At 42.4% G+C, this 27,240-nt stretch overlaps 4 protein-coding genes across 9 annotated transcripts; 2 read left to right on the forward strand and 2 right to left on the reverse strand.

Moving 5' to 3' along the window:
- The first annotated feature begins 50 nt into the window (after positions 1 to 50).
- LOC100843304 lies at positions 51 to 5,370 on the forward strand. 4 transcript variants are annotated; one of them, XM_024457151.1, is made up of 4 exons: positions 222 to 1,144; positions 3,623 to 3,947; positions 4,378 to 4,516; positions 4,618 to 5,370. In XM_024457151.1, the coding sequence occupies exons 3-4, from the start codon at positions 4,430 to 4,432 to the stop codon at positions 5,071 to 5,073; spliced, it is 543 nt and encodes a 180-aa protein (XP_024312919.1). In that variant the 5' UTR covers positions 222 to 1,144; positions 3,623 to 3,947; positions 4,378 to 4,429; the 3' UTR covers positions 5,074 to 5,370. The 4 variants fall into 4 exon arrangements, with proteins under 4 accessions (XP_024312920.1, XP_024312919.1, XP_024312918.1 ...); XM_024457150.1 differs by having other exon boundaries at positions 3,761 to 3,947; XM_024457152.1 differs by lacking the exon at positions 3,623 to 3,947 and having other exon boundaries at positions 51 to 1,144.
- A 1,255-nt stretch (positions 5,371 to 6,625) lies between these two features.
- LOC100826277 (casein kinase II subunit alpha-2) lies at positions 6,626 to 14,171 on the forward strand. Its single transcript, XM_003559017.3, has 10 exons — positions 6,626 to 6,985; positions 8,809 to 8,938; positions 9,560 to 9,754; positions 10,236 to 10,393; positions 11,819 to 11,909; positions 12,021 to 12,086; positions 12,869 to 12,951; positions 13,038 to 13,101; positions 13,181 to 13,249; positions 13,777 to 14,171. Exons 1-10 carry the CDS (start codon positions 6,756 to 6,758, stop codon positions 13,834 to 13,836), a joined length of 1,146 nt encoding a protein of 381 aa, XP_003559065.1. The 5' UTR covers positions 6,626 to 6,755; the 3' UTR covers positions 13,837 to 14,171.
- A 430-nt stretch (positions 14,172 to 14,601) lies between these two features.
- On the reverse strand, positions 14,602 to 20,068 carry LOC100832694 (probable prolyl 4-hydroxylase 9). Its single transcript, XM_003559030.4, has 8 exons — positions 19,759 to 20,068; positions 19,520 to 19,642; positions 18,098 to 18,255; positions 17,463 to 17,565; positions 16,173 to 16,268; positions 15,622 to 15,687; positions 15,430 to 15,549; positions 14,602 to 15,167 (listed from the first exon to the last, which is right to left on the reverse strand). The coding sequence occupies exons 1-8, from the start codon at positions 19,897 to 19,899 to the stop codon at positions 15,087 to 15,089; spliced, it is 888 nt and encodes a 295-aa protein (XP_003559078.1). The 5' UTR covers positions 19,900 to 20,068; the 3' UTR covers positions 14,602 to 15,086.
- A 1,956-nt stretch (positions 20,069 to 22,024) lies between these two features.
- On the reverse strand, positions 22,025 to 27,157 carry LOC100836079. Of its 3 annotated transcripts, none has more exons than XM_024457149.1 (9): positions 26,770 to 27,157; positions 25,642 to 26,472; positions 25,411 to 25,496; positions 24,732 to 24,866; positions 23,988 to 24,185; positions 23,688 to 23,874; positions 23,415 to 23,530; positions 22,540 to 22,746; positions 22,025 to 22,394 (listed from the first exon to the last, which is right to left on the reverse strand). In XM_024457149.1, exons 1-5 carry the CDS (start codon positions 27,043 to 27,045, stop codon positions 24,023 to 24,025), a joined length of 1,491 nt encoding a protein of 496 aa, XP_024312917.1. In that variant the 5' UTR covers positions 27,046 to 27,157; the 3' UTR covers positions 22,025 to 22,394; positions 22,540 to 22,746; positions 23,415 to 23,530; positions 23,688 to 23,874; positions 23,988 to 24,022. The 3 variants fall into 3 exon arrangements, with proteins under 3 accessions (XP_024312917.1, XP_010229502.1, XP_010229499.1); XM_010231200.3 differs by having other exon boundaries at positions 22,034 to 22,394; positions 23,415 to 23,607; XM_010231197.3 differs by having other exon boundaries at positions 22,039 to 22,394; positions 23,415 to 23,874.
- Positions 27,158 to 27,240: the final 83 nt, after the last annotated feature.

Here is a 27,240-nt window from a genome sequence, read left to right on the forward strand (position 1 = left end):
AACCTCTCTTTTTTCACATACTGTATATAAGACAAGGAAAAGCTCTCTGAACTGAAGCTCCAGAACTGAACTCTACGAACGTCTCTTCAACTCTTCTGGAGTATATAGCTTCAAATGAACATTTTGTATTTGACAAGAACACTGGGAGGCCAGGAAATAAATCCAGAAATCACATTTGTCACATATGTAGCTTCAAAACCAACATATCATTAATAAGAATATGATAAGAAAAAGACATAATAGGACTGGAGCTTTTTTCAGTGGCCATGTTTTTTGAACTGAAGATTTTTTCAGTGGCCGGGCAGCTCAAGAAATCAACAACAGATAGGGCTCCATGGATATGGTATAGCTTTTTCCAGGAGCTATGGTACAGCTTCAAAATAGATAGCACATAGTATAGCTTCAAAAGAGATAGACCACTGCAAAATCGATTGAGGTCTTCTTCCCTGCGACGGCTGCGCTGGCGTGGGCAAGGGCAAGTGCGGAGCTTCTCGGCACGCCGGCCATGGCGGCTAGGGCGCGAGGAGGCAACGGGCGGCACCGGCGTGGACAGCAGCAAATGGGAAGCTTCTCGGCAAGCCGTCCAGTGCGGCTAGGGCGCGAGGAGGCGACAGGCGGCGCCGGCATGGATAACAGCAGCCCGGAGGTTCTTGGCGCCCCGTCCATGGGGACTAGGGCGCGGGTAGGCGAAGGAAGCCGCCGAGACGCAGTGGACGGCCTCGCCGCTCCGTCCATGGCGCCAGGGCGAGGGGCTGCGATGGGAGGCGCCTCGACCCCCGCTTCTCCTCCATGGCAGCAGGTCACGCGAGAAGGAACCAGGCGTGGGGAAAGAAGGGATCGAGCTAGTTCGGGAGGAGGAAGGGAAAAAGGCCGTCGGACAGACCCCAGACAATGGACGAACGGACACCCCATTTCTCCCCAAAATTTGGGACAAGTTTGGGGATATGTCCGGACAAAAAGATAATTTTGTCTGTTTCGGTATCCCATTGAAACCTGTTTTTTGGGCTGAGATGTCCGTTTGTCCCAAATAAGGAGCACGTCAGGAGGACGGGAGCGTGGCGCATGGTGGTGGTTCCAAACGCTTATCCATATCTCCTTCGACTCCGATTCGGAGTGAGCCGGTGGTCCGAGTCCGAAGGCTCAGGTGAGCTCGGATCTTTTGCATATGTTTAAATTTAAATGTTTAGATTGATGTTCATCAAACGTATGAATTGTGATGATGAACTACAGTTGTTGCTCTTTGTGTGTTCAAATTCTAGCGTGAACATGCTTTTTTTTTAAATTTACGATACTCATTTTAGGTATTTGTCTTGTCTGGACCAAATCAAAACCTTAAAACGTTTTTTATGTAACGTAAACGGCTTTAAGGACCAGCATTTTAAACGATCTGCTAGAAATGTTCTAATTCACCCGGCGGCATTACAGCTGCTAGTGTTTTTTTTAAAAGGGGAAAAAAAAAATCCCGGCCTTCGCATAAATAGATGCACACAACCATTTTTATTGCAGCTACTAGTTGGGTTAGTTGGGCTCTTTGAGACGTGTGACGTACTTAGCACACATAAACAGAGTCGGGACGAGCGAGAACATAAGATCTTCTGGACACATCCACTCGGCCGTTGAACTCGAAGTACTAGCAGCACATTGCACAAGTGAGATGGCACCGAAAATCTTGGTTGCTCAGGAAGACGGTCCCATGGGCCAGCGATGTTCTCTAGGCCCTTCGAGATCACGGGGCCCGCCTTCCTGGCCCGTGTGCGCCTCCCCCTCACGGCAGCGCGTGCGCCCTTGTCGGCCGGCTGAGCCTCGGCTCCATCCACTGACCCCACACGCTCCACAGCGCCGTTGAAAACAATATTTCCGTTTCTTCTACTTCGAGACCCACATAAGCATGAGCACTTTGTCACGCTAATCCAAATTACTGAAATTAAGCACACCAGCAGACCTTTTGTTCGTTAGTAACTGTACTCACTGTTCATGAAAGTGTTGTGGTTGTTGGACTTGATCATCTAACCCAAGTGGCCACCGCATCGGCCGATCGGATAGCCTTTTGCTTACACACTATTCGCCAGAAATTGTTTACTCATTTCACTGACTCTTGTATGGGCAGGCCTCCCTTTCGAGTGAGTTTCAACTCTTCTTTTCTTGGAACCGAACTTGGCTTAATTAGTCGCTACTCGCTAGCAAGTAGCAATGCACGGTTTGTCCGTCTCAACACTTTCTTTACTACTCCCTCCGTCCGGTTTTAAGAGGTGCGTTTGTTTGTTCGCGCGTACCAAGAGCGCAACTGTGGACAAAATTGCCCTCGCGCGCGGGCCCGTGTGGGATCGGTCGATGGGACGCAATCTTTGGCGGCCAATTGAGACGAGAGAAAAATCCGCCCACACGCACGCATACAGCCATATTTAAATCCCGTGCATGGGAAAGAGAAGAACCGCCACCTCAAGAAGGTAGCATAAATCAATTCAAGTAAGCATGCACGAGTACAGTACGGAGGGGCATTTTGATCTTGCAACTGCCGCAAGTGCAAATGCGCCTACTAAATCTGGATGAAACCGTTCAAAATTTACGCCCCTTAAAACCGGACGGAGAAAGTAATAATGCTCAGCAGCAGCTTCCAAGTGCCATTGGCATAGTATACAGGAGTGTAAGTGTCTCAGGTATGAGGAAGAGGAGCAATGGCTGGAGCTGGACCACTTGCCCGGACCCTTCCCTGGTCCTGCTGGCCCCTCTGAACCATTGACCAAAGTCCTTGACCCAAATCAATGGAATCATGCACTCTATGATCGACCATTGTTGGATCTGGATGGTCCATGGGAAATTTTTGGTAGACTTAATTAATTATCAGTACAAGTCATGGGGCATAGAATGTTTTCTTGAACCATCGTGATCAGGTTAGTTAAGGCGGTCAAATACATGTCCATTGCGACAGTAATCAGGGGTCCACAACTGAGCTCTCTTGTTTTCAGATAAAGGCTTCAGAATTGAGCTAGTAGTGGCGTGCAGTCATAATGCTGTTACCACTAGCCCAATGCATTTCATGTCCTAACTCGTAATGTTTGATTAGTAATTGATGATCTCCAACTCCATTGAAATGAACTTTTAACAAAACAAAGCTTGGAATTGCGACTAAAAAATATATCTGAACTTGTTTCTTTTAATGATTGTTGGTAAAGTAATTGCATAGATGTGTACTGGAGTTGTCCCTGCTGTACCTACCAAGCACTAACTTCGAAATAAAAATGGGCGTTATGGTAAGAACAGGACCGTTCAAAACCCGCAGAAAAAAAACAGGACCATTCTCCCCGCGAAAAAAGAACAGGACTGTCCGTTATGTATAAAGTTGGTGTGGACATCCAGTAAAATTTCGATGAAAGAAGAGTAAGAAAGCTCAGTGACGTATTGCTGTCGTCTTAAAGCTTCTTTGCACATCATTTTGGCGCCAAAAAGCTTACATCCATCACACTTCTTTCCCTCAGTGAAGAACAACAGTCTTCCGTATTTCATTAGTAGTAATTCTCTATTACAGATGCATGATCACATGAAATTTAGGTGGTCCGTTTCTTACTTAACCTCTAGTCAGTCCTGTCCCCTTTGCCTACTTCTTTTCTTCCCTCTTTGTCAGCTGCAGGAGCAGTGAAGGGGCAGAGAAAGATACTCCGTTGTTGCTTGGCATGCCTGCGCATGCAAGACCTGATTAAAATAGCACTGTGAAAGGAATCTTACATCATTCGTGTCTTGTCTCCTCGTGCTTTTTCTTCAGAGAGCGGGTGTGGATGAGGAAGGAGGAGGCTGATGGTCTGCTGGCTGGTGTGTGTATAAAAGGGAAAGCCTGTGGCCTTTGGAACCATACAATGATCAGAAACTGAGAGTGAGAACAGAGAGCCAAGTAGTAGTTAGAGCTCACTAGGATACAGTTCTTGAGTGACTCCTCTGACATCTATTGACAGGTGAGAAAATGAGCTCATTCCTCTTCATCAATCTTCAATACTCAGTTCAATCATTTTAAAGCCTTTTCGGGCTTTTTTGGCCTTCATATATGTCAGCAATTTTGGATGTAAGACTTATTTCGGTATACAGTTACTCGGTTACTCCTAGTAATAGTATCTTCCTGCTCTCAGAAAGCCAACACAGAGATTCTAGTATCATAGACTTTTGTTCCTCCACTCCACTCTTTGTATGCTTCCTTTCCTCTGAATCTATATTTATTCGATTCTTGATTCTGGCTTCCAAGCTCCAATTCTGTGGCTGAACCGTACAAAAGATTCAGCTCACTTTCTTTCTCTTTGATCAAGTTCCTTCCTTTTTGACAAGATACAGTAGAGTTAACAGAGACTCGGAGCATGCAGAGTCTTATCTGCTACCCATTACTCTATGCAGGTCCGGAGAAGAAAACAAAGCAGTCAAGAAACCAGAAAAGAAAATCTCCAGAATGCCCATGGAGCAGCTGTCCAGGAACTACGAGAAAGACTGCCTGAAGATGGCCATGCTGAAGCACGAAGAGACATTCAGGCAGCAGGTAAGAAAAGACCATCAAAAGCTCTGCCTATGCTCCTCTCCAGAAGAATTGGATTTTAACTACATCAGGATCTTATGATTTCTTTCGTGTTGTTGTTACAGGTTCACGACCTGCACCGCCTGTACAGGATCCAGAAGCTTCTGATGCGCGACCTGAAGCGGGGGATCAAGAGTCACGGGCAGAGGAGCCTGTCCACCTCCCCCAACGGCTCCCCTGAGTACAACAACAACAGTAATAACAATCACAGAGCACGCGCTCTCGGCGTGGACGACGAGGAGGCGGAGCTGGAGCTCACGCTGGCCGTGGGCAGCGGCAGCGGCGGCGGCAGGAAGCGGTACAGCGACGGGCAGTGCTCCCCCGGGGAGAGCTTCTCGTCGTCGTCCACGGAGTCGGAGACCACGCTCACTGGCGGGGAATGGCAGATGGCGCGAACAAGGCAGCAGCTTGTGGCCGGCGGCGGGCACAAGCGGAGGCCGGCGGGGTACGACGTGGCGCAGGACGGCGGGGTGCAGCAGCAGCCGTTGCTGTTCCACTGGCTCAGCCTTCGGATGGCATGAAGATTGAAGAATCGACCGACGTATGCCATGCGGATTGCGGAACATTGTACCGGCTGTCTCGTAGCTAGTGTGGGCAGGCCGTGTTTGACTTCCTGTTTTTTGAGTTGTACTTGTACTACTGTAGTAGTGTGTTTCTTTGCTTCCAGCTTAGTCATGGTCTCACGAATCAAGCTAATCAAGAAATAATTAACTTGTTTGTCGAGGAGAATGTGTGAGACGATTCCCGGGAGAGAGATATTAGAACGTAGGAGCTTTTCAAATGAATCCTTATCCAAGCATGCTTAGCTCGTTCTCTAAGAGGAAGTATTGCTATAGCTCTCTCAGCGCAACGCTGCAAGCAGCTCCGTACGTATCGTTTTTGTTCAAGGATGACTTGTCAAGTATTGTAACTCTCTGTTTCAGATCTGTATAAATATGAGTTGCCAAGTATTGTAACTTTGTAACGTGCAATAATAGTTAGGTAAGAACTCAAATTTATTTGGAGCAAAAAATAATTGCGCTTCTTAATTGTTTGAAGGAATACAAATGGGTCACTTAAATCCAAACGCCTCTGTCCTGAAAGCGCACTACAATCAATCACACTTGCAAGTAGCAGCAGTGAACGGCAGACTGCAGTCCGGAAACTATAAAACCATGTATTTCCTTATGCTAACATATACTCCCTCCGTTCCAAACTAACTGACGTGACTTTATATAGATTCTTATACAAATACACGTTGGTTAATTCGGAACGGAGGGAGTACTTCCTCTGTCCCACATTAAGTGTCTTAAAATTGTCTAAATATGGACGTATTTATATTATAAAATATGTTTAGATACATGTAATATTTCAACACTTAATATGGGATGGAGAGAGTATATCCCAAAATTACAATGCATTTTCAGGATTATATACTCTATATTTTTTAACTTCGAGATGCATATTTTTTAGATTGCCTTATTCAAGCATTTAAACATTTGTAGGATTCTATCCTTTAGAATGTCCGCTATAGAACTTGTTTGATATGTAGGATTGAAAGTTCTATGAATATTACATTGCTCTATTCTGCATACAATTTCAAAGAATATTTTCAATCGAGTCAATATCCTGTTTTTTTTTCTTCACATGACAAATATGGCATATACGCATCAACAATTCCTTAGGAAAACCCTTGTGATTTTTTCTTCACATGTCCATGCATTTTCAACCCCTTTCAATGATGTTGTGATATTTAATTTCTAAGTTTTTCTTATTTTGAGGTTTTGAAATCTTGCAAATCAAAGAATCATTCATCCCAGTCTACGTCATGCAAGAAGGGATCCAATGATCCATGCTGATACGCTCCGAGGACGGTCCAGATCTATCAATAAATCCAGTTTCTTCTTTTCTGGACCACCACCATTATTAAGTTCTGAACATTACATTCAACATCCTCACGGATCACACACGCCTTCCTTATCCGAAGACGCCATAGTTGTCGCTCCAAAAGGACGCCATGCGAAAGCGTAAACGGAACATTACGTAGGCGTCTTTAGGAAGCGATAATACCCGGCCCCACCTCGGCGAACAAATCTACCTGTCAGTGACCGAAAGCCCAGATTCCAGAGCCTCCGTCTCATCTTCACCTCTGTCTTCTCCGATTCCTCTGATTCCTCGCCCCACCCGGAAACCCTAGCCCGCTCTCGCCGCCGGCGATGGCCGCATGATCGATGCTCCTTCGAGGGAGCGCCCACCGCTCAGCTTCGTAGCTCCAACCGCAGCAGCCGTCTTCCTAGCCGCTCTCGCCTCCTCCTTCATCGCACTATCCCCTCGCCACGCTCCGGCCGCCGCGGAATCCAGGCCCAACATGTCGAAGGCGAGGGTTTACTCCGACGTCAACGTGCTGCGCCCCAAGGAGTACTGGGACTACGAGGCGCTCACCGTCCAGTGGGGGTAAAACTCTGACGTCACGTCTTCATCACCGGCCTTAGCTAAGTTTTATGATCCGACTCTGTAGGCGGCGGATTAGCTGGGAACCTTAGGTTTTGGGTGGTTTGCCATGCCTGTGAATTTCGGTCAGTGTGCTATGTTGGTTATTCATTGCGGCTGCAAGGATAGGGTTATAGCTGTTATTTCTGGAGTTCATTAGGACGGGCTTTGTCAGTTGTGCAATGTGCAATGTGCAGGATTATGTGCCTGTGATTCAGAAAATAAAGGTTGAACCGACCCAATCTCTCTTAAACCCTCATTCCCTCTTATCCCATACGACCAAACCAAATTATTGACGACAATAGTTTTGGGACCTTTTCAAGTTGGACCCAATGTTATCAAGTTCACCAGCCCGTGGGTTGATAATAGGCGGCATGCCAGTGTTTAATCTACTCCCTCCGACCCATATTACTTGTCCCAGATTTAGTACAAAGTTGTACTAAATCGGTGACAAGTAATTCCGGCCGGAGGGAATACTTTTTTTCGGGATGAAGTATTGAGTTAACTTTCATTAAGATGGAAATATGAGAACCACCTCTTGACACACACACACGCACGCACGTGCGTGTGTGTGCAGTTGGAAACTAGGAATTTAGTGAGATTTGTGGGTTTCTGTCAATTGCACTGTGTGATCAGGGAATATTCTTGCATGTGTGTGCGGCTGCGTGCATGTTTATAATCGTAAAAATCTAGATAGAAATATGAGCTAGATAGTCCTACATCCAGTCACTCAGATGATTCTTATAAAATCCTGTGTTAATATTGCGTTGTTACTTCCTAAATAAAGCTCACAAAATTATGAAGTTTCAATGTTTCATTGAGCAAAGCACTTTACTTTACGGATGGGTTTTTGATATTTGCATATTCATGTCAGGTATTTAGATCGAGGAATGAAGGTTAACTCTGCAGTACATTGCTTTTGACCTTGTCTAGCATTGTTTTCGTCCCATTTATTCTGATGCATTTTACTTAAAGTTCATTACATTGTTCCATTTTTTTTGCTCACCCTGGAAATATACAAGTTCTTTTACCTTAATACTTAGCAGTCCACTTCTTTCCAGTAACCGTTACAGTCCTGCTAGCATACTCTAAATTTATGGCGCAATAGTTTACACATCAGACCACAACAATATGTACGTACATTTGTTTCTCAAAAGAAAAAAAAATGCGTATATGTATTTATATTTTCCAGCCTATTGGAACCATGATATTTGATGCACATCATGATACCAAGTGTATAGTTGAGCCTTTGGAGTAATGCACTTGTTTAGTTATCTAGACTCCAGAAAGTGTATCCGCTACTCTTTTCTCTGTGTCAACTTGTTTAGTGTAGATGTTTTGCGGACGGTGTTCCTTGTATGTATTTAAGTGTTAAACACATGATTAATTGCACCTGATTCGTTGGCCTTCTTTTTCTGCTTAAACGTCATAAGGAACTGTATGGGGGAAATGTGTATTTTTACAACATGGTAATATGAAAGAGTTCTCTTAAGAGTATATATCTTCTCCTTTCAACTTTTAACCAACACCAATATACTTTTACAAACTAACTCTTATAAGAGTTATCCTCATCATCCATTTTTTTTGGCAAGTTTACTTCAATTTATTGAAATGTAATTGGGAACCTTATCCTCTTGCGTTTTCAACTTTCCATCAGAGTTATCCTCACTGTCCATTGTTTGGTTAGTTTTTTTATTGATAGGTAATTAGGTACCTTAGCCTCTTATGCTTTTCATGTTTCCATTGAAGTAGTACCTTGCTAACCGTTGCCATACATCTCTAACCAGCGAGCAGGATGACTATGAAGTTGTCAGGAAAGTAGGAAGAGGCAAGTATAGCGAAGTGTTTGAAGGCATCAATGTTAACAATAATGAGAAATGCGTCATTAAGATACTGAAGCCTGTAAAGAAAAAGAAGGTACTATTAATGAATCTCTCCAACTTTTAATCGTTTATTGAGGTAGCAGCTACTCAGTTGTATGCTGAATTGGTGTGACTAAGAGATTGTTTTGATCCAGGAAGAACCCATCTTGCTATTATACAGAACGGAAAATGTTTCCATCCAGAGTAGAGCATCCAACCAAGAAAATACAAGGGATAGAAACCTAAAATGAATTGAGTAAAAATAAATAAAAGATTAGAACTTCTTGAAAACTCTACAAATGTCTTGTGCTTCTTCGTCAGTCCATGATGAAGACACATAATTAATCCCCTTTATACAATCCAGTTAGCTGATATCTTCAGAGGCAAGGGATGCCACTAGCAGCAAAATAAGGCCCTTTGCCAAGAAGAAGAAGAAGAAATATATATTTTCAGAAGCCATGAAATAGACAAGTTGATTGATGACAGTCCTGCTTGATCATAAACCTGGATGTATTTCCAAGATTATCTCATGGTTAATGGCCACGTCACCCGTTTGAAGATTAGTGTAGATATGCTTTTGTTGGTTTAGAGATATGCATTTTTATTGAATTAAAATGAATGAAAATGACTTTCTTGCTGCTGAAGTACTTAACCTACCTGTGATATGTTTGTACAGATCAAAAGGGAGATAAAAATACTTCAGAACCTTTGTGGAGGTCCAAACATTGTGAAACTGCTTGATATTGTCAGAGATCAACATTCAAAGACTCCGAGCTTGATCTTCGAATATGTCAACAACACTGATTTTAAAGTGCTGTACCCCACGTTGACAGATTATGATATCCGCTACTACTTATACGAGCTACTAAAGGTTTTGTTTATGATCCCACCTTATTTTACAGTTATACTAAAAAAACATCTACTCCCTCCGATCTATAATAAGTGTCTCAGATTTTGTACTAAGTTAGTACAAAGTTGTACTAAGTCTGAGACACCTATTATGGATCGGAGGGAGTAGTTTAGTTTGGTAGAAAGATGTGTAGAATACCTTTATGTATCTGGAATATTTCTCTCCTTGAAAATGGTTGAAACTGTAGTTGTTTAATTTATTTGTGCTCCTAGTACACTTGGTATTCTTGAACGTTATCATTAATCTCTTAAGTCTTAACTGCTGGAAACATTATGTATATATGATCAGCTCAAATGTATTAGCAACTCGAAGTTCAGAGTTTGCAACTGAAAAGGATTAGGCCGGAATTGCATGTGTTTTCTGATCTAGGATTCAGTAAAGCACCATTTTGAGTTGCTATTCATGACAGTATTTCTTTTTATTTGTGGTTCAACCATTCCAGGCATTAGATCACTGCCATTCGCAAGGCATTATGCATCGAGATGTTAAGCCCCATAATGTTATGATAGATCATGACCTTCGAAAACTTCGCTTGATAGACTGGGGCCTAGCAGAGTTCTACCATCCAGGCAAGGAATACAATGTTCGTGTTGCTTCAAGGTTTGTGTAGATGCAAGTCAACCGCTTGTTTGGTTATGTTTATTCTTGCTTCCCCGTAAAAAAAAATATATGCTTTTTCTTGGGGGCGACTTGTATGAGATCTGGGCTTCGGGTGTGATCGTAGAATCCAAGAATATGTACCATTGGATCCAATGGTAGAGAACTAGAGATAAAGCCAGGTGGGACTGAATGGTACTGATACACATTGCACTCTGATCCCCGACTTCCGGCAACATAGAATTTATCTTTGTCACTTAGATTTGATTGAAATTTGAATCAGGAAAGTAACAAGGAGCTGATTGTAGGACAAAATGGACTGTACCCATCCTTCCCTAAAAATAGGTCACTTTAGATTTTTTTTTAATTCCCCGAGAATCAGTTGTTTTAGGATGATCGAAGTTTATCCAACCTTATTAATATGGCCCATGTACAGAATCCCTGGTGATTACGTGGGCGCTAATGAGGCCAATGTGCTCGCTTTGTCACGTATCTTAAAGCTGACGTTATGCACGTGTGCAGATTGAGATGGGACAGATAAGATCTGCACGATTCCCCTCGCCGTGGATTTAACGGCAACTGCAGCCAGTTTACACGCCCCAAATCATTCCTCGGTGTTCGCAACAAATCTAACATGACCTACTTAAAGGGAATAAGTAATTAGTGTACATACTGTGAGAAATGCATGAAACAATACTATGAAATGTGTGATTTTTTTTTGAGTGGTATGAGGCCTGAAAATAACACAATGTGCTTCGACTATGCGTGATTTTAGTGAATTTAGGAAAGATGGATCGAGTTTAGGCAGGACTACAAGATTCAATGTTTTTACAGAATGTATTCGTTTTCTATTTGGTATAGTTTGGCACTCCCTTCTTCCCCATCTTGACCACCTTGCTGAATCTGGCCAGCTCATTCTTCATCTCATTGGTCCAGACAGTTGGATTCTACGACGTAACCAAAGCACAGATCCTATAGTCGCCCTGCTTTTCTTTGCTCCGTGGCTTAATTTTATCGAATCCTCTTGATCATGTTCAATATACGAGGATCATAACTTGGGGGTGTGACGTACTGTCGGAAGTTGGCTCTAGAAGCAACATATGAAGTTATGAACAAAGAAGTTTACTTAATTTGAACTCGCCTAGACTGTTTTGACTGCCTAATGGGATTATTTCTGTGATGTTTCCATTCTCTAAACTTGAAGCAATGAAGATGTTAAACTATACTAACAATTAAAATCTTATAGAATATGAGAAAATGCCAAGAAAACATGTTTTATCACTACAACATATTTTTCTTGTTAGCATGTTATCACCGGTCTTGCTTATTAATGTGCCAATACATGGTACACATGTTCTGATTTTCCACTTATTTCCATGTTATCTTTTTTTGTATCTGAAAGAAGCATTTTTTTTCCATTTTATTCAGGTATTTCAAAGGACCTGAACTTCTTGTTGATTTGCAAGATTACGATTATTCTTTGGACATGTGGAGCCTTGGGTGCATGTTTGCTGGGATGGTATGTATGGATAATGGATGTATGAATACCACACGTGTATCTTGGACTTACTGGGGTATTGACCATATGTCCATACCTGACTCATTTGTTACTTGCGTGTTATGGCTGCAGATATTTCGCAAGGAGCCATTCTTCTATGGCCATGACAACCACGATCAACTCGTGAAGATTGCTAAGGTAAGCCCCAATTTAATTTCTGGTATCTCTCATATCTCTGATAATAAAACGGTTGACTGTTTGGTATATAAGTATTTTGTTTGGACTCTTTTGCTAAAAGGGTTTTCATCATGGAACCTGTTTCCATTTGTAAGCAATGGATAGTATGCTCCTTTCTTTTTCCCTTGAAACCCAAGTAATGATCCCTTCAGAATAAGTTATGGCAATGCTATTTATCAGTATCATGGGATTTTTAGCCTTTTGTCATTTGTGGTTGATATTCTGGCTGGCTTCCTTGTTCCTCGACAAGGCAAGATGCATTCCAGTTGGTGCTACACCATTGTCTTGGGTTTAGACCATCATTTATAAATTTGGAGTTCGGTTAGGGACAAGGTTGCTCAATCTGATTAGATAAGATTCTACCGTATGGAGGACCTATTTTCTCTATCAGAGTTAAGTCACTTTGCTCAATAATCAAGCAATAAGTTACCCCTCCTTTCAGCCGAGGCCCATGACGAAGATCACCCACTACCTGTATTCTGTTCCACCACGGCTTATATCCGTCCCTCAAAGTAAAAATGCTCTGTGCAGGACCAATCTGCTGTTGAGATGACAATAATACAGTGATATGTTGTCCTAAGGAGCTTTGTACCATGTTACACTTACACCTTGCCTGTTCTGTTTATATCTGTGTACTGCTCACTTTAGTATGCAATAAATCCACTATAGCTTACACCCTAAAGATTTAGATACTTTGTCCAGCATAGTAGTATTTAGTTCCTACCACTTCACGTTATCCTCAGGTACTTGGAACAGATGGGCTGAATGCTTATTTGAAGAAGTACCACATTGAGCTTGACCCTCAGCTTGAACATCTTGTCGGAAGGTAGGTTCCATGCTTGAGGATATTGATACCTTCCTTGAGCATTAAGAATTCTGACCTTTCCATCATTCCATGTTTGTCATATGCAGGCACAGTAGAAAGCCTTGGTCGAAGTTCATTAATGCTGATAACCAACATCTAGTATCTCCTGAGGTGTGCTAATATCACTTGCATTTCTAATGTCTGATTGTGAGTTCTCTGCTTGACCTCATCATTTCATGCCTATTTGTAGGCAATAGATTTTCTTGATAAGCTTCTTCGCTATGATCACCAAGATAGGCTCACCGCCTGTGAAGCTATGGTAAGTCAAAGACCATACTAGTTTTGTTTCATTGGATCTGTCTGAATGAAGTTACAGTTGCTCACCTGCACATAATCTCACCAAGTGGTCTCAGACTGTAGAAAGGCTGTGTTATTACTGAATATGTATTCTGCTTTGCACAAATTGAGTACTTTCAATAATTACACTATGCTCTAATATCCCGATTACAAGTGTCAGTACAGATTTCAGTTTAGGCATGTATTCTGTATTCATTCTTCATTCATGCTTCCTTATTTGTTGCACTGAAAGAAAATCAATTTTCTTTGAGAACATTTTCCAGATTTTGGCACTTGAATACAAAGCCATGCGTTTGCATAGCTAGTATGCTTTGGATTACTTCGAATTATTTGCACACATTAGCTTGCATGCATTTTGACCGTATGTTGAGCATTGTTTATCTGTTCCGAGTTACATTAAGATAGTTTCACACATCCAAGTTTTTATGCCATGAATCATATACTCTTAAGAGTGTTATTTAATATGCTGCAAACATTGATAATATGTAGGCGCATCCGTACTTTGTTCAAGTCAGAGCAGCTGAGAACAGCAGGACACGACCACAATGACATCCGTCCGCACTGCCAATGGAGCAGTTGACAGTTGCTCTTTGTTACTGATCATCACATGGTGAAACTGTTATGCTCGCAACCTGATCCAACAGTTGCCTATGCATGGACAATCCTGAAAGAGTTTGTAACTTTGTATTTGTAAACTTGGAGCACTCTAATTTACTCCGATGGTTGTGGTTGATGCATACATCATATCTGTAACATGGTTAGCAAATTGGTTGTGCAATGGGAAGTCCTAAGATCCAAAACAGTTTACTTGTATTATGGCGTGGCATTGTGTATGAAATTTATTAGCAGCAGTTCGATGTACGGGATATTTTCTATTGGGATTATTGGTTTTCTTTAATCCAACGATCGGTAATACTTTAAAAAAGGAACAGAAATAATGATGATTGAAATGAGAGATTCTCTGGACCACACAAACAAGATTTATTTATTTGTAGAAATTTGATATCCTGGCATGTTAACTAAATCCAAAAACCTTATTATGGATTGGAGGGGGTATACATTTTATGGCCTAGTTATCGTAGGCATGAAGCAAAACTATCAAGTGACTGGGTACGATGGTTTCCACGACAAAAGTTTAAAGGATCGGAACGAGTATTCGAGTAAAAAAGACTCCCAGAACAGGCAACCAAGTGAAAATAAAAGAAATGAGATGCTGAAGCGCCCGTGGTTGCTGACCAAAATTAACAATTCTTAGTTTTTACGAAGTGAAAAGAATTGAGAGAAGCTGAAGTGACCGTGGTTGCCGACCCAAAATTAACAAGAGTGATGGGACAACGTATGTCCGGGTACTTGACACGAGAAACGCACCGTAGTATCGCACCTCCAGCCTGCCCCTTCCGCTGCTGTCTGACCATATGTACGCACGCGCTGGCATGCACACATACTGATGATGAGCCATCATGATTCATGAATAAGGGCACTTCATGACATCATGGAAAATCGCACTTCATGACATATTTGCTGCTGGCTCGCAAAAAATGGGCCTTTGATGCCACATTCTGGATTAACAATCCAAGTACAGATCAACATAGACTTGTAACTGCGAGCCCAGCAAGCTAGATTAGACACCTGTCAATAAGCATGGAAACTGTGACAAGTTGGTTCCTTTACTGCCTCGCTGGTTAATGAAAGCCGATGAAAATTGAATAAATGTAATGTACTAGGAGTACATGATCGTGTGCAAAAATGGTTACTATGTGCGTGTGATCTATTCGGGTCATCGAGCCCGTTAACATCATTTACACCGTCTTGTTCCTAATCCATTTCGTGGCAACCCATTTTTCTCCTTTGATCACCGGGCAGCTTCCGTGGAGCGACGTCTGCAACAGCACGTTCTCACTGGAGTAAGAAATCCACAGATGTTTTTGGCTGTGGAGCTATCTCGTACCAATATTAGAACCAAACGTATTTAAGACTAGATACATCTAGCAGACTTCAGTATTCAGTACACATGGAGGTTGACTTTGATAGGCGTGTTAGACAATAAACATGTCTTGAGTTTGCAGCGACACAGTTTCGTACTTTGGATAAAATATTGCCATAGGGAAAGACATGCCAATTTGAGTGGCAAGAAGAACATACCAGATCAATTGTGCCATTTACCATGAGGGAGTAAAACAAGAGGCCATCTCCCTTCCTTGGTTTTACCTTTAAGCCAATGCACTGTTCGTAGTCGTAACCTATATCCATATTTTCCCCATTCTGTAAATCAACAAAGAATCCATTAGAATCTAACAAGCAAAAACTGCATAGCAAAGCTTCCTTGATGCCCACCTCATATGGGAACATAGTTTCCCCACCTTCTTCAACATCAGTGAGATAGAGCAGGAAAGATGCCACCTGAGGAAATGCATTTCGATCATTCCTTAGTTACAATCTTCAATTGAATCATTTAACAAAAGCCCCATTTGAAACGGACTTCAGACTGAAATATTTCTGAAAAACTGATGCAGAATGCGTCAATTGTGGGAAATCAAGGAGACAAAAGAGAAAGGAATGCAGGGGACAAACTATGCATGATAAAACTTGCTATGTCAGACACAGGGTTCTATGGTAAAATATGTGTGCCATATTTAGTTGAATATTTGATCTTTCAAAACCCCAGCCCAAGCCCCCTTCATATAAGAAACAAGGTTTTAATTTCCCAGGTTCCACAAACAGGTCAATTTGGTCTCCACGTATGAAAGGGCCAATCGATCCATCAAGTTGCAAGTTTGGGTCAAAATGATTCCTATGCTCTAGTTGTACAAAGAAATTAATCTGCTCAACATCGAGAAACAACAAAGCTCCAATTAAGGCTGAATACAAGTGAAACTGGAACACACCCTTTGGCTCTTTTGTGGACCATACTGAGCCGGGTCAAATGCATCATAGTGTGAAGCATACTTCTGTCCAATCTCATAGCGGAGCACATTAAAGGGCTGCAACACATGACAAAAATAACCAGTCAACGGGGAATGAAAGCCAATAATTACACACAAGAAACAATCAATAGATCATCATGAAAAAAAAGTTGAGGCAAAGGGAAACAACCAAGTAAAATATAGCTGGCTTATGGTACCATATGCACCAATCTAAAACCACAACAATGTGCAAATGTCCCTCAACTACCACGTAGAGAGTGAATCTATCCGTAAAGTTATCTTGCTTTTGCTGAAGAAAATTAGCCCAGTCTTCACAGAAACTCATCATATGCCAATATCATGTTAGAAAGCCAGTAAATCTGTAGAGCTCTTTTACGGTAACCCAGATTTATTGTGAGCCGTTTATTTGCCTCAATCCAGTGGTCATTATTGTCTGGTACTCCATCTTTGATTCAACGGAGTACCGAGTCAAAAACCATTAGAGTACCTCGAGTTGAAGGGCAAAATAGTAATCAGTGGGCGGCTTTTATGTGCTAAACTGAATTCTGGTTTGCAATTTAAAAACAAATAGAGAATCGAATCACGTGAGGGCTCTTGGGCCGACGAGCGCATCGCGGCATTGCGAGATCGCGCTGGGTGCGGCGCTGCGCCTCGATTGGAACTACGGCGAGCCCAGCTGGGCGGCGCTGCAAGCAGCGCTGCGCCTATTGGAAAGCGGCGGGGTTGCGGCGTTATGCAGTGCCTCAACTGGAACGGCGGCGAGGGCGATCGACCAGTGGGCTAGGGCGTCGCTGCTGCTCTAGATCGGGCTAGAGATTATACTCCCAATCCTTCGCTCGATTTATATGGTGCTGAGAAAACCAAAATTCATGACAGCATTGAATGATCCAATAATTATGTCGATACAATTCATGCTTAGATGAATGAATCGGGAATTGGGCCTCTTAGATTGATAATCCATCACATCTCGGCGGCGGCTGAGAAGCTGGGGGCTGGATTAGGTTAAGCAAATCATGATTATTAAAAATATAAAAGTCTATAATACCCTTTGATATCAACGGTTGGATTTAAATGGTACTCCACGCTACTCTAGAGGAGTACCAGGGTACCGTAAAATTTCTCAATCTGTAAAACATTGTTTAAACTTTTGCAACAAAGCTGCAAAAATATAGTCAATATGAAAAGTGACCAAATTATTGAGAAGAAATGGACTAGAATTGGTATTCCCATCACTAATTTATGGAATAGTACCTCTCCATGACTCCTGGGTATCATGGTTGCCTTTGCTATCTTCTTTTCAACTTCTGCAAGGGTTCGAGTTGGATCTTCATCAGCACTGAGGAATGTGCCTGAGCTGTTTGGCAATATGAAACAACCATTGTTAACTCATGGAGGAACCAGATACAATCGTAAGGATCTAGTCATACTCATTGTTGTGCTGTTGTGCATACAAGGCAAATTGAAGTTGTAACTACAATTGACATAGATTACTGAATTAGTACTCCCTACCGGAATGCCAAAACAAAGTATATGGTCAGCGGTACTACTAGATGTTCACTTAAATCGGTTAAGGCAGGAAAGAGAAATAATGGAGCAGTGGTATTTTTCGAAGGATCTAGATCTTATGGACACTAGGAGGTGAGTATTTGCAACAAGCCAAGGGGTGCTAATAGTGGAGCGAGTACTAAAAGATGCCAACAAGTAGTAGATACCAGAAATTAACCAATTTTGTTTGCTTTTCCATCTTACAATTAAACCAAACTAATCTGCACAATTTAAAACAGTAATAACTGCCTGTTGGTCCCTGGTTGACTGATCCAATTATATTACTTATATTATGATTGCTCTGGGACTGCAAGTAAGAAGTTACTGTAAGTACAAGTTACCTTGTCCTTATTCCTTTTGTAGTCTCCTCAGTTTCTCCTTTCCTTAAGGCCAATGTGGACGGCCTAAGACGTGCCTTTGCAGTTTTTACTACATTTTCACACTGTTCTGATGTTGCAAATTGTGGGAAGTATAGTGCACGAGGTTGCCAGCTCAAAATCTGCTCAAGAGATCAGATAAACATTAATAAAGAAACATTGACCAGTTTCCTGAAGTACTACAAAGGGGTAATGCAGCATTGATTTATGAGGCTGATATTGCGGTTCAACAGAAGGACAACCAGGGTCACTGCAACTTTTTTTTAAATAAAAAAAATTAGTGTTGCCATTCTTAAGGGTTGCGATACTAGACAGCAAAACGAGGAGCAGAACGGGGGATGCATGCATAGTTATAACTAGGATGCCCATTTATTAGGTACTCCCTCTGTTCCAAATTGTAAGATGTTCTAGCTTTCTAGCTTTGTAGTAAGTCAAATTTGACCAAGATTATAAAATGTATTGATATCTACAATATCAAATAAGTATACTATGAAGATATGTATCATGGCAGATCTAATAAAACAAATTTAGTGTTGTAAATGTATTAAAACTTTCTTAAACTTTAGGAAAATTTGACTTAGGACAAAGCAAGAACATGTTATAATTTGAAACAGAGGGAGGGAGTACTATGTTTAAGGGAATGAAATCTACCATTTATATCTTCTACTTGTAATTAATAATAGCTAATGCCATTGTGCAATGTGTAGATCACAAAGGTAACCCAGATAAACAGTTCCACTTGCTGTAACAACTTCCTACAAACAAGCCGTTTCCACACAATTCGCCAATTCAACAAGTAATAGGAACCTAGCTAAACAACACAAGAGCACGTTTGTGAAAACCCACACTAGGACCAAATAATGTGGAGTTACAGGCGCTATGTCATGCCCACAGGACCCACGTCGCATGCATTTGTTGGTGCTGTCATAATGCGTGAAGGTTGTGAAAGACTTGAAGTCCAAATGAGTACTGACATTCCACTGCACTGCACCTAAACTCACAACAATTTTGTGAGAGCCAACAAACCACTGCCAGACTGTCCGGACACAAATGCCACCTATCAAATTACCACACCAAATCCATTGTACAGACAATAAGTTCTAAACCGCCAAGTACCAGTTTGCAGCAACAAATTACTCAACCGCAAGTGACCATCAGAAACAAACCACCCGGCCAGCAAATCGTACGAACCAGGGAGGAATTATTCGCCGCCAAATGCAACGCACATCCGGACGTAAAAATCACGCATACCACCTTTTGTCCACAATGCTAGTCAGCAGCACGCGCTGGTACCGCAAGCATAAGCAAAATTCCAAACATAAAATAAATAAAAACGACATTGCAACCAGCACAAGCGGGAGGGGGAATCAGCGCGAGACTGATAACCTGGTAAGGGATCAAGGAAGGCGCGGGGTCGCCGGAATCCCCATACGCCATCTCCGGCCACACCGCCTCCATCAGCCGTTCCCTGGACAGCGGCCGCTCCAGCTCCTCCTCGCCCTGTGGATCCTGCCACGTTGAATTGAACAACCGCCAGAGCCACCCCAGATCAGAAGCGACGAGACGAAGCCGAGAGTTGCGTCGAAGCGAGCGCGCTACGATGAAGGGGCCCGGGTCGCGTTTACCTGGGTGAAGAGGAGGGAGCCGAAGAAGCCGGCGAGGAAGAAGAGGGAGCAGGAGAGGAGCACCACGGGGAGCCGCAGCCGCGTCCGCATCAGCCCGCCGCCTCCGCCGCTGCCGCTCCTGATGGCTCCGCCGCCCTTCATTACCGCCGGCGTACTCGTCGATGCCTCGCCCGTTGACGAGCGTGGGGTGGGGTTAGCGGAAGACGATGACGAGAACGAGGCGAGGAGAGAATCCGAGCTCGGGGCAGGCGGGTCTTCTCTTCTCTAGGCCGTGTGCAATGGATACTGAAATTAATGCGGTTACAGCGTCTGTATAAAACTCAGTCGCTTTGTATCATTAGTTTTAGACTTTTAGTGGGGGTTTTTTGCGAATATTAATTTTAGAGGGTTTACTCCTGTATACGTAATCTGGAAACTGAATGTTTCCGATATTACAGATTTTTCTCTAGTTAATTAATGTCTCATAATAGGAAATTCACAGCGAAGTCATTGACTGATCTCTACTAACTCCCGTATGAGGACAGTCCACTCCAATTGATATTGAATAAACTAAATTGTTGGTATAATTTGATTGATATAGTTAAGAAATATTATAAAATAGTATTGATATTATAATACGTCGCTAATGACGTGGTAAAAAAATTGATTGGTATGAAACTGATATTAAGGAAATTTGATTGACATTGGGTTTTTGGGCTATACCACCTACTAGGCCTCGGTAGAAAACAAAACGTTTTAGTACTCAATAGAGATAACCTTGCTATATAAGACAACCGATGGAAGACAGGCTTATTCTGTACTCATCGAGAAAATATTCAGCACTTATTCTTCTTTTGCTATATTGCTGAATTGCTATGGGCGTATATTTCGGAGCTAATGGAGAGTCTGGAACGAAATCTGGAACGAGTATTTCGATTATGGTTGAGAACAGAACAAACTCTGTTAATATGATTTTTGTTGCATTATTATGAACATAATGGAAATTTCGCACTGTTTTGCAATTCCGTAATACTGCTTGGTGTGATCAGGTACTGTGAGGAAACTGAATAAGCCGATGAGTTCCTGCATAGATGGATCATTGAATTCTTCTCCTGGAGAACAGAGCATTATTATAGAGGAGGTCAGTCGCAACATACTAGAAGCCCGTTGAAGATTTCAGCCACACAAATGCCTGAAAGGGCTTTGCTATTCCTTCTTCTACCCTTGATACCCTTTTCTCGAGAGAAATGCATGTCTTGCGTTTCGAGACAATATACACGCCACACCTCCAAGGGCTAAGCCCCCAGCAGTAACGATGCTTTGAGGTCGGCCGCTCCTGCTCATGAGACGTGAGAGTGTGTATTTTCGGTTATCTCAGCTCGCATAAATGCATCTCTGATTTAACCACAGCTTGGAAATTTGAAGCCATAGTCTGTGTATACAAAGCAAATCCCAAGGACCCCCATCAGAGTTCACAGACTTAGAACTACAGCCCACCCATGCTGACACATTCATAGCTCGGCAGTGTATATACTCTCTCCGTTCCATATTAAGTGACGAAATATTACATGTATATGTATCTAGATGTTTTTTAATAGATACATCTATATTTGGACAAATTTGAGTCATTTAATAGGTACGGAGGAAGTATATCAGAATGGATAAATCAAACACTGACCAAAACTTCCAATGATACTACAGCATACTTTGTGAGGAATTTTACGGTACCGTAGTACTCAAAAACATACATGGGGGTACCAAAGAGATCTGGCCGTCCACCGGAAGGGCGGCATTGTCATTTCCTCAAAGGCATGTTAGGTAATACGTATTTTCCCTGTCACACGGATACCGATACAGCTCCCAAATCTACGGTGGTTAGCTGCCTGCCGTAGACCGCGCAGCCGGCGGCAGGGCACCCCTCTGGGCCATCTCCGTCCGCGGCGCCACGGCCGCCTCATCCTGGTTCGTCGGCTCCTCCGCGGAGAAGCCGCTTTCACGTGAGAGGCTCATCTTCTTAGCACATCAACCATCCAGGCATCCAGGGCTTGTTCCGCTCTACTCAAATCCTGTGTGGTGGTGGCCGCAGCCCGCAAGGTGGAGAATCAAACTCCGACCGCCGGAATAGGTTTGGTCAAACGAATGATTTCTTTTAAGGCAACGTATGTTTCAGCCTTATGGCTTTACCAAGCAGGCTACATGCAAAAAGACGAAAATACCCTTTGGATGAAGGTACTCCATCAGTTTTTGAGTTAGTCCTCCGTGGGACCAGAGGTGGAATACCAAGTCATACCGGCCATCGGATCAGAGAAAATGAATAGTTCATATTAATCTTGGGGTACAAAAGAGCTCTACTTTGTATTGCCAGCCTATCGCCCGTGAAGCCAGACAGATAAAGTATATAACCAGATAGATCAGCGGGGCGAAGTGCTTAGTCAATGGTCTACAATCCCACACAATGGTTAAACCAGAAATTGGCAAAACAATCATGTTGAGATACTCTTTTGTACCGAAGAACTGAAGGTGAATAATTTATTCAGACCATGTGTACCCGGATGGAGAAAAGGCAGTTTTTCATCAAGTAGAGCTCAATTTAATAAGTCAAACATTAACAGTATAGCAAGGAATGTGCAACTCCGTACCAAATCCGCCAGGTTTTCCTGAGAACAGCAGTTGCCATAGATTAGAATATTTTATTTATTCACTATACTTTGGAAAACCGATAAACCTAATCCTGGGGGTCCCAGTAAAGTGCTAACAACCCTTGTTATTATATTAGACAGGAAAATGCAAGTGGCACACTACCTTGGGATGTTAATGCCAACTCCGCATCAGCTTCATGTCTCATCTTTAGCTGGTGCCGCCACCTGTTCTCTACTGCTGTAGTTGCTAAATCAATATGTCAAGCAGATGAAAACCACTCAAGTAAGCCAAACAATACAGCGGTAAATTGTCCCTCGCTCCCTACCATTGGAGACACGCACACTCTGATGAAGTGATGACAGAGCATAGCTGTAGAATATTAAGCTTGGATTAAATTTTCTTACAGACATACATACACATGTGCAGTACTACAATATGTCAATGTAAGATACCAACACCTATGATACATTGCGTGCCACTACAAAAACAACATAGAAATGGTTTAATTGACACATGCCAATGTGAGACATGAAACATATTTCTATGCAACTAAACTGTATAGATATTAAAGAGGAGAGATCAAATATAATTTTATGCCACTGAAAACTATAATTGCTTTGATAATTTTATGCCACTGAAAACTAACACAAAAGAAAGAAAAAACCGTGCTTTCGAGATCTGTAGTAGCATGCCAGCAATTCTATGTTGATAACATATCTATGAATCAAAACATTTGCAGTAACATATAATTGATTTTCCCAGTCAAAGATCAACAGCAAAATGACCAAATGTTCACGCCAACATTCAGATATGTTATCAACATTTGCAGTAACATATAATTGATTTCCCCTCCTCACTAGGAGATCAGGTTCATCCACACACTACGGAAATGACAGGCAGAGAAGGTCACATAAATTTAGACTAACAGTTATTTCATCTTTGAACAAATTGCTTTTAAGGTTCTTAGATTTACATAGTGTTGGATGCTCTTCTAAACAATAAGGCAATCACTACAAAGAGTAGGTAAGCTAGTTTACCATCATATGATCAGCCATTTCATGCCAAACGATGTGTAATTGGCCATCAGCATGGTAACACTGTTAACCGGTGGTCCTACATCACCCATACAGAACAGTGAAGAGCCCCGGAAATTCTGGTGATCATTTGTACAGAGCTGCATTATGTCCTTCATTCCTTATCCACTGACACAGTGCTACACGGACACAACTTCTAAAGGATAGGATTGGCAGAGCCAGTAAGGTATGTTATCACAGCTTAACGAAATTGTCAAAAAGGGTATCAAATACTACCTCTGTTTCTTTTTACTTGTACATGAAGCCTTTTAGAGACAAAATAGGCGAAAGGAACAAAAAGCTACTTTGCCTCCCTCTTCATATTCTCATGCAATTAATTGTACCATTGATTCAAACTTCCTCCAGTCTCTTCTTAGCTCCACATCCCCTCACCCAATAGGATGATAGCATTAAAATGGTTTGCCTAAGAAAAGTAAGAGTAGAAGGAATAATAGGCTTTGGGAGTCCAAATGTACAAGTATTTTGAGAAAATTTGCAATGGTTACATGCTCAAGTAAAAAAAATTGAGGGGAGTACCTGAAACTGCTGCTCATCTTTCATGGTTTCTCATGTCAGCACCTTTTTTCTCCATTTAAGAATGTTTTGCTCAACTGACAAATATGAGATAACTGCAGCTCCAGGAAGTTCCTGATGCTCCATTTTCTTCTTCGAGCATCTTCAAGATCTAAAGATCTGTATGCCAGAGCCACCAGATACAGTGCTGGATGCAATCTCCTGCGGTTTTGGTTTTAGGAGAATCTTTAGTGCAGAATGACAGAGTATATGAATGGACAGAATTTCCAATGTGGCACATGTAATTGTTTACCAATAATGAAAAGGAAAATATTAAGAAAATGAAATACTGATGAACATTTTGCCAGCATAAAGCAACAGAGAAGTCATGGTTTCCAGGCTTCCAGCCCTTGAAACTCAAACTTGAATACAAGATAAGTTCTTGACAGAATAGTCTGAACAGATTTTCAATGTGAATGCATCCAATGAGGTTTTATGCAAATTAAATCTGGAATGATGCATAATGTATTACACAACAACCTGAGATGATCCCTAAAATAAACCTGAGACGAGTTAAAAATATATTGGACAGAACCAAGAATAGTTAATCTTGATTTTAACTGCAAAGCCGGGAAATTATCAACCAACCTGACAAGCATTAACTTTACCTGTCTATTTATGTGGGTGTAACTAGAGAAAAGAAATATCATCAAACAAGCAAGCAAACATGTCTTGGTTCTGTCCAATAACAGAATTAATCAAGCTTACTTTTCAGAATGTTCGTTGAAACCATCCCACTGTCTTGGTGATGGAATCGTCCTCCCTTTCTTGTCTCTCCCAAACGTCTCGATGTACCAACCACCAGTGTCATGCATGTAACAACGCGGCTCAAAAAGCCAATACCTGCAAACAAAGAACATTATAAGAAGCTTATTATTGCCATACTCTATACTCTTTCAAGGTGTAAGATTGAATCATATATTCATAGTGACTATAGATCGAATCCTTGGTAAAAAATTATTTACTGAGTGACATTCAGTAATATACAGGTGTCTGGATAGGGAAAAGCAATGCCTTAAGGCGGATTACATTAGTGAATATACCCATCATTCCAACAATACTTCCTCTCAACTGAGCACCTATCTGAAGATCACCCTCCAGTCCTTCCACCAAGAGACTTAACACATGGATGGGTACAGAAGTTAAAAGGTTTTACAACAATGTCCTGGCTGAGCATATGTACAGTTGACCACAGCTGGCACCTCAATCAGTAGGGCATCCTTCATATATTTCCTCAAACATACATGAATGCAAACGTCTTGCTCAAATTAATGTCAAGATAAGTTCACTAGCAACTCGATGCTATTTGTAAGGGAGAAATCCCATGGTTCCATATATGTATGCAGCATGTCTGCAGCACACACGAGAACATAGGAAGAAAGGATACCTGCTAGGTGGCAAATAAGCCCTGCTGCATCGACATTCACAGGGTGAAACTTCATCTCCAACTTGATACCAGTGCATATGTTTAACCTACAACATACAAAACAGATCAACATTACGAAAAAATGCGGTCTAAATGCGGGTACTTGAATTCCACACGGTGTTCATACATAGAACACAATGTATCTAGTCCATTTGTGCTTGATTTTATAGTATGTGGGAAATACATGCATACCATCAGTGTCCTATGTTTAACAATTACATGGGTCTTTATTCCATGGCCATCATAGACACAACAAGATCCTTCCTCCCCAGTGGTGGCCAACCCAGTGATGGTTCCAAGGAGAAAATTCTCTTGTGCAAGATCAGATGCAACCACTTCATTAGGAACAAGAAACACATGTATGTGATCTTCCGAGTTTGATTTATCAATGCAATTGCACTTGACCTTCCTATTTGCAGCAGCCACTACTCTCCCACAGATTTGCACTTCGATATCCTTATATGCATCTGATGGAGGGCTATCACTACTCTCATTCTCTTGCTTGTGAATATGTGTTGAGTCTTTCTCCATGTTTACTGAATCATTTGGAGTGACCCCATAAGTTCCAAAACCAGAAGGTGTCAGCTTCTCACGACAAGCATCTGACAGCTCTTGGATGCTATCAGCTAGACGAACAATGCCAAACAGAGCACGGCCCGATACAAGGTGCAATAGCTCAGAGGTGTCATATACAGACCTTTCGTCTGCTTCAAAGCAGTCAGGAAGGAGATCCATGGACTCGACTTCGGGGCCATAGTATGCAGCGTGGATTGCGGTGTACAGCTCACTTTCAAGCCTATCAAAATAACCTGAGCCCGTTGCAATCCTCTTTTTTGTAACAATGTCATCAATGGTAAGCCTATACCATTTTAGCCACTCCACAACATTACTTTCTCTAGACACCACAACGCCTGAACTACCTGGATATACATGTTGCGATGGCCTGGGATGCTTGTGCAGAACTAGCCTCTGCGAACGCAGGTAGCTATCGTAGTGAGCCCTTCTCTGTGAATCGGATAGGATCTGCAACATCACAAGATGGCTCATGAGCAATATCTCCAAATACTTTTGTGGAATTGTGATTATTGATTACTTCTCGTCTGTAATGAAGTGACCTATGTTGTGCCAGTACAGAATTAGCACCGATGCAATTTCGACCTCCGACCGAAATAAACAATATTGTTCATTTCGGTTAATTCGGAACCGGCGATCATTTTATTCAAATCAGAATTGGATGCTTCCATCCTTAAAGCGCAGGGCTAATGATTGATTAGTACTAAATCACGCATTCATACTGGCGCAATCGAATTGACCGGATACCTCGTAGGCGGCGAGGATCTGAAGAAAGCGGCGGGAACCGGCGGCGGCAGCGACGTCGGGGTGTGTCTCCTTGGCGAGGCGATGGAAGGAGGCCTTGATCTCCGCGGAGGAGCTCGTCTCCCCCACCCCGAGAACGTCGTAGGCGTTGCCCGATGCTCCCTCGCCGTCACGGGCGGCCGTGCTCGCCTGCCGCTCGCCGAGCGATGCGCGCGAAAGCGGGAGGACCGTTTCGGAGCAGAGGAGGAGTCGCCGGAGCTCCGCCGCGCGAAGCGCCATTATTTTTCTGCTGCTGCTGTTGTCTCTGTCGACTGGGGCCGGAGTGACGTAGACACCAATGGCCGCCTGTCGGTTGCGGTGGTGGACGAGGACGGAAATAAAGAAGGGATTCGATAGTAGAAGAAGACGACGTGGCGGGCTGAGAAGCTAGCCGCGCGTTCATGGCCCCGTTCGGATCTCATGTGATGGCTCAGT

The sequence above is a fragment of the Brachypodium distachyon genome, chromosome 1 (assembly GCF_000005505.3).
Source record: "Brachypodium distachyon strain Bd21 chromosome 1, Brachypodium_distachyon_v3.0, whole genome shotgun sequence".
In the NCBI taxonomy this organism is placed as follows: Eukaryota; Viridiplantae; Streptophyta; class Magnoliopsida; order Poales; family Poaceae; genus Brachypodium; species Brachypodium distachyon.